Source organism: Protopterus annectens, chromosome 5.part1 (assembly GCF_019279795.1).
Source record: "Protopterus annectens isolate FY-2018-M chromosome 5.part1, PAN1.0, whole genome shotgun sequence".
Lineage (NCBI taxonomy): Eukaryota > Metazoa > Chordata > Ceratodontiformes > Protopteridae > Protopterus > Protopterus annectens.
Window position 1 is genome coordinate 721,343,435 of NC_056736.1, and position 14,779 is coordinate 721,358,213.

At 37.2% G+C, this 14,779-nt stretch overlaps 1 protein-coding gene across 1 annotated transcript in view; it reads right to left on the minus strand.

Annotated features, from left to right (window-relative positions):
- Window positions 1–14,779, minus strand: part of GDPD4 (glycerophosphodiester phosphodiesterase domain containing 4) — a 1,130,252-nt gene that overhangs the window by 175,142 nt on the left and 940,331 nt on the right. The window contains exon 11 of the mRNA XM_044073350.1: window positions 11,169–11,393. Within this exon, the coding sequence (XP_043929285.1) occupies window positions 11,169–11,393 (225 nt within the window). The remainder of the gene's footprint in view (window positions 1–11,168; window positions 11,394–14,779) is intronic.

The window sequence follows — 14,779 nt, forward strand, 5'->3', positions numbered from 1 at the left end:
AAAGCTGTCTCCTTTTAAGTAAAAATAAACCCAGAAAACCTAGCTGAACCAGTAATAATTAGGAACTATTCTAAGGTAAACTACATCTTATTAAGTGACAGTTTTAGGATCACATCTATGTCCAGGAGAAACTGGGGTCTTGGTTTGAAAGTACAGTTAACTTACCATAACAGTAGATGTTCAAAAAGATCATTGTTGCAGTAGCTTATGCTATTTGGTATGCCTGCCAAGGATGGCTCCCCATCGGCCTGCCTCCACGTGCTGTAGTTACTGACATGCACAAGAGGTGTGGGGATTACATAATAACTATAAAGCTAACTCTTCAGAGATTTTTTGTTCCAAAAGATGGCGACTACAGTCTTGTAAAATAGGAGAAATTCAAGAAAAAAAAAATAATGAGACATCACGGTAAACAAAATAACAAAACTCAGGGGGTCAGGGCGTAAAAGCAGCTACTGCAGCCGTGATCAATTTGGACATCAACTGCTACTGTAAGATTACTTACATGACTGTACTAGGTTCAGCATTAGCTACTGTTGCAGTAACATAAGTCATTTGGGATGAATATCAAGGCTTAAAATCCTAGGGAGGTGGAAATGGGTCAGAATGCAGGAGCCCATGGTGAACAGTCCTAGCAAAGCCTGCTCTGGATCTAGAGAATGCATAACGTTTGTAATGTTTTCTTAAGACATTTACAGATGACCAAGTTGCCACCTCTAACACATTTCTTGGCATGGATCTTGGCTTTGCCCTTGAAGTATTTGCTAATCATGAAAAATAATAACAATCAATAGACTGGGACAACCATCTACATATTTCCTGTTTTGAAACCGCTTGTCCCTTTTTTGACCTTCACAGGAAACAAACAGGTGATCAGCTGTCCTGAAGGTTTTGTTTTGTCAATATAGTACCTGAGTTGCCAATGGACAACCAAAGTATGCAACATTTTCTAGTCCTTATTTTTAGTATTTGGAAAGAAAACAGGGGAAATGAATGGCCTTTCTCAGAGTAAATTCAGAAATGACATTGGGCATAAAAGAAGGGTTTATTCTCATGAAAACCCTATCTTTATGAGAAATGAGATAAAATGTTTCACCATTAAGGCTTACAACTCTGATGCTCCTCTGGCAGAAGTCAGAGCAATGAACAATACTGTTTTCCAGGATAAGGTCTTCATGAGTTGGTTCACAAAGAAACAGTGCAAGTTTTAATAGTACAAAATTAAGATCCCAAGAAAGAGTAACCAGTTAACAGGTAGACAAATAAGCAAAACCCCTTTCAAAAACTGTTTCACTTGCAGTAGTATAACAGATCTAAGGGCAGAAAAGTAGATATAGTCAACGGATAAATCTAAACAGAAGAGTGGGAAAGGCCAGCAGATAATAACTCACACAAACATTGAAGAACTAGAGGCATCCATGCCTAAAAGGGGTCCTGGTTCATAATTTGGCACCAACTGAAAAATCTCCTCCACTTACCCAAATATGATTTTTATACTAACGGAAAAACACCCACAAGGGCAGGTATCAATAAAAATAAGGTGAACACCACAAAGTACAGTCCACCTACAAGCGAGTGAGCAATCTCAGTTTATTAATAAAACAGGACTAAGCGCTTTCGCCAGTAATCTGGCTTCTTCAGAGTCAATTTACTACAAGTTTCTTTCAATTTAAATACTATACATTTAAGTCTCATTGGTTGAAACTGATACCACCCACAAATTAATTAATAAACAAACTTAAAAACACAGTCCATAATATTGCTTAAAAATATTCCTAATCCTAATACACTACAAATTCTCTCTGATTTATCATATAAATTATGTATACAATATAAACATATTTAATCTAAAATGTCACTTAAACCAATTTTGAAGCTTAGGTCCCAGCAAATTTAAACTTTCAAAATTTGGTAATGTATGGTACACAATTAAGAGTTTTATGAGATGGCACATAATGATATTTTGTTTTGTTTTTTACATAAGAATTCTTATAAAATGTTTTAAGGATTGTATTTATATATATATATATATATATATATATATGCACATTTTAGATTAAATATGTTTATATTGTATACATAATTTATATGATAAATCAGAGAGAATTTGTAGTGTATTAGGATTAGGAATATTTTTAAGCAATATTATGGACTGTGTTTTTAAGTTTGTTTATTAATTAATTTGTGGGTGGTATCAGTTTCAACCAATGAGACTTAAATGTATAGTATTTAAATTGAAAGAAACGTGTAGTAAATTGACTCTGAAGAAGCCAGATTACTGGCGAAAGTGCTTAGTCCTGTTTTATTAATAAACTGAGATTGCTCACTCGCTTGTAGGTGGACTGTACTTTGTGTTGTTCACCTTATGATTTTTATACTTCCCTTTATACCTGCTGTACACTCTCAGGAAAAGGTGCCTAAAATGATTTAAAACTCTACCATCTAGCCAGTTAACTGAAGAAGGTGAATGTTGGGGTGTATCACACACCCCATGTCCAGTGTAAGTCCATTCTGTGAGTAATATTGTGGTAACTGCTCTTGGCCATTCTCAGGAGAAGGGAGAACCATGGCTGCCTGGGCCAAAAGGGGGTTACCACTTTAATTTTTGGAGAGTCCATATGGATTTTTAAAAGGGCTCTGGTTATCAGAAGAAAGGGTGGAAAGGCATACAGGATCATACTGAATTTGGGGAATGAAAATGCATCCATCTTCCAGGCCTGAGTGAGTAGAATCCTAGAGCAGAATTTCTTTAGTTGTCTGCAATGGATGGAGCCAAACAGATCTACTTGATGTGTTCACCACTGAAGGACCAATTTTTGGAAGACCTGTGGGATCAACATCCATTCATAAGGATCTATCCTAGTCCTGCTCAGCTTGTGTGTAACAATGTTCTGCTCTGATGGAATAGCTTGGAGGGATGTACTGATCACTGAGTCACTAACTCCTAAGCTATCATAGCTAGTTTGCAGAGGAGGTAGGATCTGATACCCCCTTTTCTTTATATACCACATCATTGAGGTGATGTCTGTGATGACTAGAAAGTGACCTGTAACCCAAAGATGGTTCAGAGATTTGAGAGCATGTGTTAGCTCCATCGTTTCTTTGATAATTATATACCTGAAGCTGTCCTGTTTGTTCCTTAGGCCCTGTGCCTTTATTGCTTTGGACACAGCTCCGGAAGCAAAGTCAGAGACACCTGCTGTCACTGACTGTGTAGCCACTGGCAGGGAATGAGGAAGACCTGGGTTGACAGCCAACTGATCCACCCACTAAAGCAGCTCATGAACCTCAGTACTAAAAGCTGAAAAGACAGGGATTGAAGGTGCTGCGTCCAGAGAGGTTTAAAAACCACTGAATTTTCTTCATATGTAGTCTGGCCAAACAAATTATGAGAATAGTAGTAGCCATGTAAGCTAGGATTTTGAAATAATTCCTAGAAGATGCCTGTGCCAAGTTGGAAAACACTCAGAAAGTGGGTCCTGTAACTGATTGCCTTGTTCTGAAAAATAAAATCCATCAATATGGATATATTCAGAAAACATCCTAGAAACACTACTCTGTGGAAGGAATAAGAAAAGATTTCTTCCCAATTCATTTGAAATACCAGGCCAAGAAACTGTTTTTTTTTTGTCTGTTTTTTTTTTTACCAAAGCCAAGGACCTCTGACAATCCCTAGAGGAATTTGCAACTATTAGATAATTGTTTTGGTATGGAAAAATATGAGCACCTGGCAACCTGTAGTGGGCAACCAGCAGACCAGGAACTTTGCAAATACTCCTGGAGCAGATGGTAGTCAAAAAGCCAAGGCAGAAAACTGAAAACGTAAACCAGATAGCTGCTCTGGTGTCACACAGGTGACTACAGCCCAGCTGACCCAGGTTCAGTTACTAGCTCAGGGGACTGAGAGTGACAGGAAGGACAAGAGTGCCCATCCTGGGGAGAATACCATGTGGTTTGGCACACAGAGCAATAAGGAGATTCCTGGTAAAGGCCAGGAAGCCAGTCGTGATGTGCTTCGACCAAATGGGTGGACAGCTTGCTGACAGTGGCTCCTTGTGGAAATGAAGAGTGATGTGGCACATTCTGTCCACTGCATGACCTGTGGGTGACTGTCTAGGCAGCCATGTTGGGGAGGAAATGTGGTAGGCCAGGACATAGAGCCCTCCCACCAGGCTGATGGCTGAGAAACACAACACCTCCAGGATGCCTTTCAGTTCTGTGCTGATCCCGGTTGTAAATTTGGTATTATTTTGGGGGTGACTGGTGTGACCAGAAGACCCAGAATGGGCATAGGGTACTGAAATGATTAACAGGATAGTACCAGGGGTGAAAAAAGAAAGCAAAAAAAAAATGTGAGAGCGAGAGAGAGACAGAAAAAAGCAAAAAGCGCCTGAAACCTTTGATGACTGCATCTTTTACATCAAAATTTACTAGAAACTGCCAAGGGGAATACGTGGCAACAGAGACTGATGGGAGAGCATATTGAATTTTGAAACTGTGTTTTAAGGTTTAGGAAAGAATAGTGTAGGACATGTTCCCAGGTTAATTTTTTTGGTACCAAAAACATACTTGAATAAAATCATATCTCGCTCATTTCAAGAGCACAAGTTCTCTTAATCCCTAGGCTCAGATCCAATGTACAATAGGTGGGAGAATGATGACTGACTGGAAGGATGTGGCAGAATCTCATGGAATAGAGGAAGGCAATTCCACTACAATCGTAACCCTCATGAATGATTCTCAGAACCCACAAATCAGAGGTTAGTTGGCACAAAACAGTACAATGATGGTCTAGACTTGGGACTTGTTTACAACACTGCCAGGATGGGGAGCAGGAAATCTAATGAAGCCAATAGCCAGCATGTAACTTTGGGAGGATGTTCCCTTGTTCCTGTAACCTCCGTGCCACTGTTTTTTTTTTTTTGTTTTTTTAATTTTGCTTACCTAAGCTCTTTTTGGAAAGTTTTATTCTGTGTTTTGAAAGCGGAACCCGTACTGGAATAAAAGGTTCTAATATATTTCTTAAAGGAAGGCAGAAAAATCTGGGTAATTCCTTTGATTAATTTTGCCCTTTTCTTGATTTTCTTGAGGACTTCTACAGAAGAGGGACCAAATAAATCTTCTTTAACCAAAGAAGCATTAAGAATTTTAGTTTTAATTTTGTCTAGAAAATTCTGAGAATGTAGCTAAACGTATCTCATAATTGCAGAACCAGAGTCAGCTGCTCTCAACACTGCATCATGTTCTGTAACCTGAGATACAGAAGACAAAAGAGACTTCATAGAGGCTTTAGAATCTGACAAAGAAAGTTCTGCAACTAATTTCTTCATTTAGACAAAAGAGACCAGTACAAACTGAAACATATACACTTGATAATTCACAGTTCTAAAGGCTCTACCCACTTTGTCAGAAAGCATAGGCTTAGCAGTTGTAATGAGTTTGGTAGAAGCTGCCTTGGATAAAGAAATCACAGCTGGTAACACGGGAAGAGCAGTAGCAGTTTGAGGAATGCTCTCCTGTAAAAATAAATAACATCTTGGCTGAGACTCTGGAATTTTCTTCTGTTCCCACTGAAGCAAGTTCATTTATCAATTATATCAGAAAAGGGCAGCCCTTCCAAAGGGGAATCTGAAGAGAAACTGCCCTCAAAGTCAATTCCCCATAATTAGAAAAGGAGACTTGAGAAGCAGCATCTGAATTCAAGTCACAAACCTCCAACTGTGAATCAGTATCTGATGGGGGAAAATCTCCTCCTGTTAACCGAGGGCAACAAATCCACATTGAATGACAGAAAGTCTGTAAATAGACCCTTAACAGAATTCATCCAATCATCCCCAAGAAAGGATGGAGGAAAAATATGCCTAGTCCCCACAGAAAAGAGACAGGGATTAAATAGAAATTCTCTTCTCTATGCCTAATGTTGCTAAGAAAAGTTTTACATATGAAAATGCTAAGAAAAGTTTTACATATGAATATCTCCCGGACCTTTCTCTGGTGTCATCAAAAGTGGTTCTCCCTGGGGAACCGGACAATTGCAGAGGATGTGACAGCCTCTCTGTTCATAGTGGCTACCCAAAGAACACCACCAGAGAGCCCAAGGGAATGGCCACAGAGGAATCAGTGTCCATCTAACTGTTTTAGCAGCATTGCTGTAAATATGTGGTTTGTTTTGGAAAGCTATCTCGTTAGCCCACTTTACCTCTATGTATCTTATATTGAAGAGCTTCATTTATGTATGTGCAGTGGTGATTTTCTAGATCTGTTATGCCTACACACTGTGAAACAGGCCTTATATCTAATAGATTTAGTGTTATAAGTGCTTTGTTAGGCTATGTTGGCCTCTTTATGCCTGATAAATGGCTTTGGACAACTTCACATGCCTGGTTAAATAAATAAAATTAAAGGAAATACTTGCATTTCTGCTGTACTGCAAATAGTGCAATGCAGAGGCTGGTCAATCTGTGTGACCAAGAATACAAACAGAGTGATGTTTGTGAAAACATAGAGCGTGTGGGAAGAAAGGATAGCTTAAGAGAAGGAAGCATTGCTGAATGTGGCTGAAGAAACTGTTTAGGCAAGTGAGCAGTGTTTTCCTCAGAAAACATGTCCATTACGAATGATGGGCATGAATAGCAAAAACATAGCACATCCTGAGGAGTAACTTGAATTCTTAACAGCAAACAGGTTAAAGCAGTGATGATTACAAACCTGCACATCAAAAGCAAAGCCTTACTGTACTGTACAATTATTAAAGGGGTGAACTTAAAGATGAAATATCCCCAGCTAGGGGAGAAGTCTTTTCTAGCCCCAGAGGTGCAACTCATCCAGTGTACCCCTCTGCTAAATTGTTCTATTCTGTTAGCTGCAAAATGGATACCGTACCTCACAGATACAGGACCTTGTCTGCTTTCTTGCACTGTTGTAATTGTTGTTGATGTTTCTATTTATTATTTTTGGTATTATATCTCTTTCATTTATTATTACTCTTCTTTTGGGGTTTTCTCGCCAGGGCTCTGCTGAAAAGAGGTATTATGACCAGTTAGACTTTCCAGGTAAGGAAATTAAATTAATAAATAAATAAAATAATTACTTCTATGGGGGCCTGAAAGTTTTCTGATTCTTGAACATATCTGACTTGTGATATTTCCCTAAACCTCTTGTACTGGAGGCCCATGGGATATATGCAAATGACCCCTTAAGGATATAAAGTGTTTCAGCTCCATGGCTTCTGAATGCCCATGACTTTTTATATTTAACTTTTTAAGACTTTATGGGTATATTCAGGCCAACAAAGTCAAACTCCACTAGCTGTAGACATGTTTACAAAGTAAAATATAAACATGTAAACATGTAAACATGTCCACTGGCTGGGGTGCTGCCACAAAACTTACATTTGTTCTTTAATAATACACTTTGTGTGTGTTGCATTTCTTCTTTAACAACAAAGTTTGTAGTATCGTCTCTGTGTGCAGTTATGGAGGGTTGCCTTTACAGTGGAAAGAGATGAGCAAGCGGTGAACTTTTCTGGAGAGTTACAACAAGCAACGGTGAGCGTGTGTGCTTGTGTGTGTCTGTGTGTGTACTTGTGTGCGTTTGTAAAATGCCCCAGTTTAAGATGGCAGGTTGATTACCCTATTCAAGCTCAAACCAACCCTGTACCTTGAGTATATGATACTGGAGCCTGAATCCTCTACACCACCTACCAAACTGTCATCAGATATATTTTCAAAGACTGTTGAGTTTCAGTGCATTTTTAAAGAATGTTAACTTTCTGTGCATTTTCAAGGAATGTTGAGTTTCACTGCATTTTCAAGGAATGTTAAGTTTTAAGGGAAGGGATGTGTACTGCTGCTCGTGTTAAGTTGTTTTCAATGTGTAACTGTTTTGTTTAACAAATGGCCATCATCACTGTTTGTGCTATCAAATGTGAAAGCAGTGCTAGTAGACCAGCAGGTAGCATACTTGTCTTTATTACAGAAGGCTATGGGTTCTACTCCCATACCATGTAGATGGATTACTGATACTGTGGTGTACTTTAAGGGGGATAGTGTACTGCACTCCTGAGTGTGCCCTCGTTTGGATGAGATGCAGAGTAACTATGAACCTGTTGCCAGTTTGACAGCCATTTCCTATTGCAATATTACCAGTGTACCATTTTTTAAATGTAACATGGGCAATTTATTCTTCAAGGGAAGAAGGCACTGAATTTGTGCATGAAACAATGAAATGTAATGTTGTTTGTCAGCAGCAACCTCTTCATTAGTTGCAGATCTCTTTAGTGTAGAATTATTCAAATGACATTTTACTTCTGTACAGATTGTGTATATTGACTGATTGATTCTAATGACAAAAGGTGAGTGTCCTTTTGTGGTTGAAATATTCTGTAATTAGTTGTTTTTTTTTCATTACTGTTTCATATGTTTTGTTTTATTGCTTACAGTAAATATGTTAAAACCTACAAATGTAAAACACACTCAACACGTAGTGCTGTATTATACAAGGAATATTATTTAATACAATCAGGATAGTGCATCAAAGAACACATGAGTGTATGCATGGTCCAAAAAATGTGTGTAAGGGGCCTATGGTTTGAAAACGGCCTAAAGGTAAACGTACTCCATCACTGGCCAAATGTATTTTCGTTGAATGTGGATTTCAATGCTGTTTCTATAAATGTGAGTTTCAAAGGCAGAGAAGCTTACTGTTCATGCTAAGTTTGTTTTCATTGTGAGACTGTATTGTTTTGTTTAGCAAATGGCTATCAGTGTTTGTGTTAAAAAAACTGAACTACAAATTTTAAATACCTCTAACCACTGTACAAGTAAAGAAGAAAATAGTCTGGACATTGACAGCTTTGAAAGGTGTTTATGGTGACTGTGGCGAAATAGCCAAGTAATGGGACACTGGAATGTCTGGCGGAGGGTGATCCACTACCATGGCTAGGGCCTCATTTGATCATGATCCGGGTCTGTCCACAGGCCACCACTACAAGAGGTTTAATGTATCACACAGTGTAAATGGGTCTATATTATAATCTCAAAGGTTTAAAACTTCGAATCACTAAAGATCGAACTTTAGTGATCGAAGTCTTAAACCATCAAAACAAAAAAAAAAAAACTAAATAGTCTGTAGGCATGGGGGCAAGCCCCCGAGCACTCCCCACACCCCCCCTACTTAAATATACCAACTCCAAGAATGCACTACATTGAAGTAAACAGAAATCTCCCCCTACAGAGATTTTCCATTTAAACGTTCGATGTAGTGCGTTTTCCCTATTCTCGTGTCGACAATATCGTATTCGATATTGTCAGACTTCGAGATTATAATATAGACCCACTGTAAACTATAGATTGGCTGGGTTTTTCTTTGCAGTTTTTAATGAATGGCTCATCTTTGTAACCTTTTCACCCTTTGGTTTGGATGTTAGTTGGGATATTTTGCAGGCACCTTAATGTTTATGGATAACAGTCTTATTTGTAAGGCACGTATTTGTAAAGTATTGCCAAACAATCCACTTACACTCTACTAATAAGGACACTAAAAAGGCTGAAACATGCATGTCTACAGCTAGAGGGGTTTGGCTTTAGTGGCCTGAATGTACTCATAAAGATATAAATAATAGAATGTAAAAGGTCATGACTGTTCAGAACCCATGTAGCTGAAACACTGTATGTCCTGAAGGGGCCATCTACAAATATCCCATGGGCCTCCACTACAAGAGGTTTAGGGTATCACACAGAGAAAATTATAGCTTGGCTGGGTTTTTCTTTGCACTTTTTACTGAACAATTTGTCTGTGTAATCTTTTTACCCATTGCTTAGGTGGTCACATGTGATATTTAGTGGCCCTGTTTTGACTTGCCCACACCACTTGCCCAATCCAGAAGAAGAAGATGTACCCTCACCACTATCTGAAGGCACCAAATGTTTAAAGGACATGAAGGGAACTGAAGTGTTTTGAACTTAAAATAAGAAACATGAGGAAGCTTACCTTGCAATTTAAAGAAGGGCTGTTTAGTAAATAATTGAGACAGGCCTATTTAAATGGAAAGAGCATTAGTAATGCGGAACAATTGTCAAAAACAACATGATTTTACTAAAAGAGACTGGCTGCTTGAAAGCAAGTAGAAAAGAGCAACAGTTAAGATTAGAAGTGAATGGAAACTCAGGAGGAGCGCATAACAGATTGGAATTACGCAGTAAATGATAACTAAGGTACTGACTGGGTCAGTTAGAACTCTTTAACCTGTGAGCTGCTTTCTTGAGAAGACAAGTGAGACCGGGTCTATGTCAGAAGATCAAGTTTTCAGAAACTCGAAATTCATATAGTCGAGGCCATATGATTGAGTTTCTGAAAATTCGAACTTCAAACAAAACAAACAAAAAAAAAAAGTCTACCTTTTTTTACGTTTTGCAGGGGGCAAGCTCCCCTGCACCCCCAACACCCCCTGCAAATTATATATACCAAATCTGAGATCACATTAAAGTGGAGTAAAAGGTAAATTTCCCGATCCTCACTGTACCATGATCTCCACTCAAAAGCTCTGGGTTTTCAAAAGTCAATCATATGGTCTCGACGATGTGAATTTTGAGTTTGTGCAAACATGATCATCTGATAGGGACCTGCTAGACCAAGACTCCTGGAACTGCTGGGATTTCTACATATACATGAATGTATGGTCATTGGCTACCATTACAGCATCACAGGAAAGAACTGCAATGCACGCACAAGTTGTGTTAATCCTTGTTTATACATCATGCAACAATTGTAATGAATTGAACATATTTCTGTATCACACAATAAGAAAATGGTGTGGTTCATTTCATAGAAGAAGAAATATTAGCAAGAGGAACAGATACCTCCACTTTTACCTGAAGTATTAAAATAGGTAAAAAATATATATTTCGAAATTCACATTTTATATCAAATAGTTAAGATTTAAACAATGTGAGACATCTCTGTTTTGCAGAAAACAACAAATCATACTAACCATAAAAAATAAGGGCATCTTGCTTGTGAGATCTGGAACTACCAGAATGCAAAACAGTTGAATCTTACAACAACATAAATACTCAAAAAACACTTCCAACATAGACAGTGACAGAACACAACAATGGAGGAAAACACATCTCTATAACAAACTGCATATACAAATACAAATAACAAACCAAGCTAGGGTCGATGTCAGATTCATTGAGAATCACATCCAGGGTTCTGTTGATGTATGCTTCTTTGTACGGATGTTTCTTAGGAGGGGTGTACAAATCAAAAATGACTGGCTTATTTGCATTTGCTGCCAGTTTTAAGAAGTCACTAAACTTGAAGATAGATTGATTCATTGCATCATCGTGGTTCTCATTAGACAGCAAACTTTTGGTTCCAAACGGATTATCCTAAAATAAAAAAATATATATTTTTAATAGAAATATGTTCTAGACCCTGGCCAGTTGTTTGTTTGTTTTATGGTGCATTAATTACAAGTACAACAATAAATAAATAATATGAAAAGATGATCTGAATATGGCAAAAAAGAACATGTGGATTCACAAAATCAATACAACCTCATATGCTTTCCTTAAGTGGGACCATTTCTGGTTTTCCCATACCACTTCAAATTCCTTTTAATCAGTGCAATCAAAATAAAAAAACAAAGTCAAAGTAAAAGCGTGACTTGTAAAATAAAAGACTGAGGATAGGTCTGCGTTACCTGAAAGCTTTGCATATTAAACTGCTTATCAGTAAGTTGCTATGACTGTGTTTTCGTTTGTTTTTAATCAGTAAAATGCCAGCTCCCACGGAGGCATTATATTTCATGAGTTTTTCATCATCTATATAAAATATGTTTACACTCATTTGTGTTTATGCCCTTTGTTTTGGAATCAACATTCTGTTCTCCTAGATAAAGGTTAGACCAATCGTAATTAAATTTTCTGCTCAGTCTCTGTAGATCACACAATATGGACTGACTTTTTGTAACCTAGTTTCATTTAGTAAATTTATCACACCCTTCTCCTTTATAAAACTTCTGCAAATATTTTCTGACTTCGCTGTATCCTTGCCCCTAAATCAGTATCAGAAACCACTAGAATTTCCTACCTTGTACCCAGTTGCATTTAACAGGACCAGTGTCATTTTATGGCAATAAGTCGTAAATGATCTGGATGAAGTTGTCACAGTGATTCGCCAACAACTCCAGGCCTCTTTGTATTTGTGTTTAAAATGATACTTAATTTTCTTTATCAACTGTAAACAGATCTCTTTAGAATTACCTATTAATGCAAACTTTTAATACAGCTAGCATACTAAGGCACTTTATACCATTTGTTATTTTATATATTCTCTTAGTAACTCAAGATAAGCCCAACAGGCATCCACCATGGGACCCACTTTTACTAGTTATTTACCTAGTTAATTAGCAAGCTAGCTCATTAGTTGTTAATCAGATAAGTGAACTGGTCAAATGACCATTTTTCAGCCATGACTCAGGCTCAGAGATGAGCATAATTTACAGAGTAAAAGCATTTACAGAAAGTGCTACTTATATACATATAGCAGGACTCAGGTTTATACAACAGAGGACATAAATTATAAAGCCAACCACAATCCCAAAATGGCTCCTTACTGAAATGTCGAAAAACTGAAAAAAAAGACCAAAAACCCAGAGAAAAGCTCTTCTCCTTAAAGCCTCTTTTTGCACCTCCCCCCATCTAAACTTATATATACCAACTCCAAGATCGCCATACCTAAGAGAATATTCTGAGAAATGACATCTCAGACTTGGTATATGTAAGACTGTTCTTTTGACCATTCTGTCTCTGAGTGTCAAGACTCACTCTAATGGAGCCCAAAATTTCAAATGTTTACCTCCCACAACAGCTTAATGATAAATCCATTAATTATTTAATTTCAAATGTTTACCTCCCACAACATCTTAATGACAAATCCATTAATTATTTAATTTCAAATGTTTACCTCCCACAACATCTTAATGACAAATCCATTAATTATTTAATTTCAAATGTTTACCTCCCACATCTTAATGACAAATCCATTAATTATTTAATTTCAAATGTTTACCTCCCACAACATCTTAATGATAAATCCATTAATTATTTAATTTCAAATGTTTACCTCCCACAACATCTTAATGACAAATCCATTAATTATTTAATGTCAAATGTTTAACTCCCACAACATCTTAAGGATAAATCCATTAATTATTTAATTTCAAATGTTTACCTCCCACAACATCTTAATGACAAATCCATTAATTATTTAATTTCAAATGTTTACATCCCACAACATCTTAATGACAAATCCATTAATTATTTAATTTCAAATGTTTACCTCCCACAACATCTTAATGACAAATCCATTGATTATTTAATTTCAAATGTTTACCTCCCACAACATCTTAATGACAAATCCATGAATTATTTAGAGGAGAATATTCACAAAGTTTTTGCAATATAATTTATACAGTATTTACAGTTAAGTATTATTCATCAGGTGGTTACTCCTACTACTGTTTTCAAAAACAGTCATTTCATACCTGCAACCAGCACATATATTTGACATTTAATAATCATTGTCTCTAAAGTGTTTACATCCATTTTCTTTGCTCCTTTAATTCAGTTTTTAAATCAGATAGCTCAGATGTGAGAATGCTTTCCATGATGGTCATCCCTGGGTGCACAATCCGTAGGAGATTCCGACAGAATTCTGCAGAGTTTGCATGTGAGTGTCGGCATGGTGCACAAACACAAACAAAGTCACACAGGTCACCATTTTGGCACCTCTGCATTTTACAAAATGTAAACATCTGCATAGAATGGGTACACATATCACTGCCCATGATCTAAAACCATTTGCTGACAAGAGTGCAGCATATCTAGTTTTGACAACTTTGCACTCCCTTTGCCAACAATGTATTAAAGATATTCACTACAGGTACAGACCGTGTTTGCAATTAAGCTACTTGTTTAACATAGCAATAACCGACGACACGGGTGTGGTACATTGAAGATTTACCCAAGGTTAGTTTGGTTTAATCATGAGGGAGAAGGCCGAGTGATTAAATAAAGTCAACTGTGGGTAAATCTTCAATATACCACACCCACGTCATTGGTTATTGCTATTATACAATGACATTATTTAAGAAAAAAATGCTTATTTTTCTTAAATAATGTCTTTGTATAATGGCACCATGGTGTTCTTCCACATTGTTTTCCAATTCCACTGTTTTGTTGAGGTACTGCACATGCATATGGGACTTGTATTCCCACATTTACACAGTATATCAGTGCTTTGTAAAGCAAGCAATGGAGACAGGAAGATCTCCATTGCTTACTTCTTTTTTTTTTGAAAAGAAAAGAAAGCTGTAACCTACGGCCAGTTTAGAGGTACAAGAAATGGGGGAAATATGAGGAAAATCAGATATGTTTCTTTAGTTTTGCAAAACATACCTTATTTCTGTTGTATTTTCTCTGCTCTCATAAGTACCTCTCCAACTCAGATTTTTTGGGAAAGAGTTTGCAGTATAAACCTTGACTAGTTTATTGTCACTGTTGTAGTGACACCCCAACCCCATGCGCAAAAATGGGTAAAGGGGTTGAGGATAGACGGATTTGTATTGCCTGAAGGACTGAAAGTCTGAAACTGAAATGCATGTCATTATTTAGTGACTTCGTTCCTCAGTGATTTATCAGAAAACCACAAATTTTATGAGGAACGAAATCACTAAATAGGTCACAAAAAGTCTGATAAATCTCATATCAAA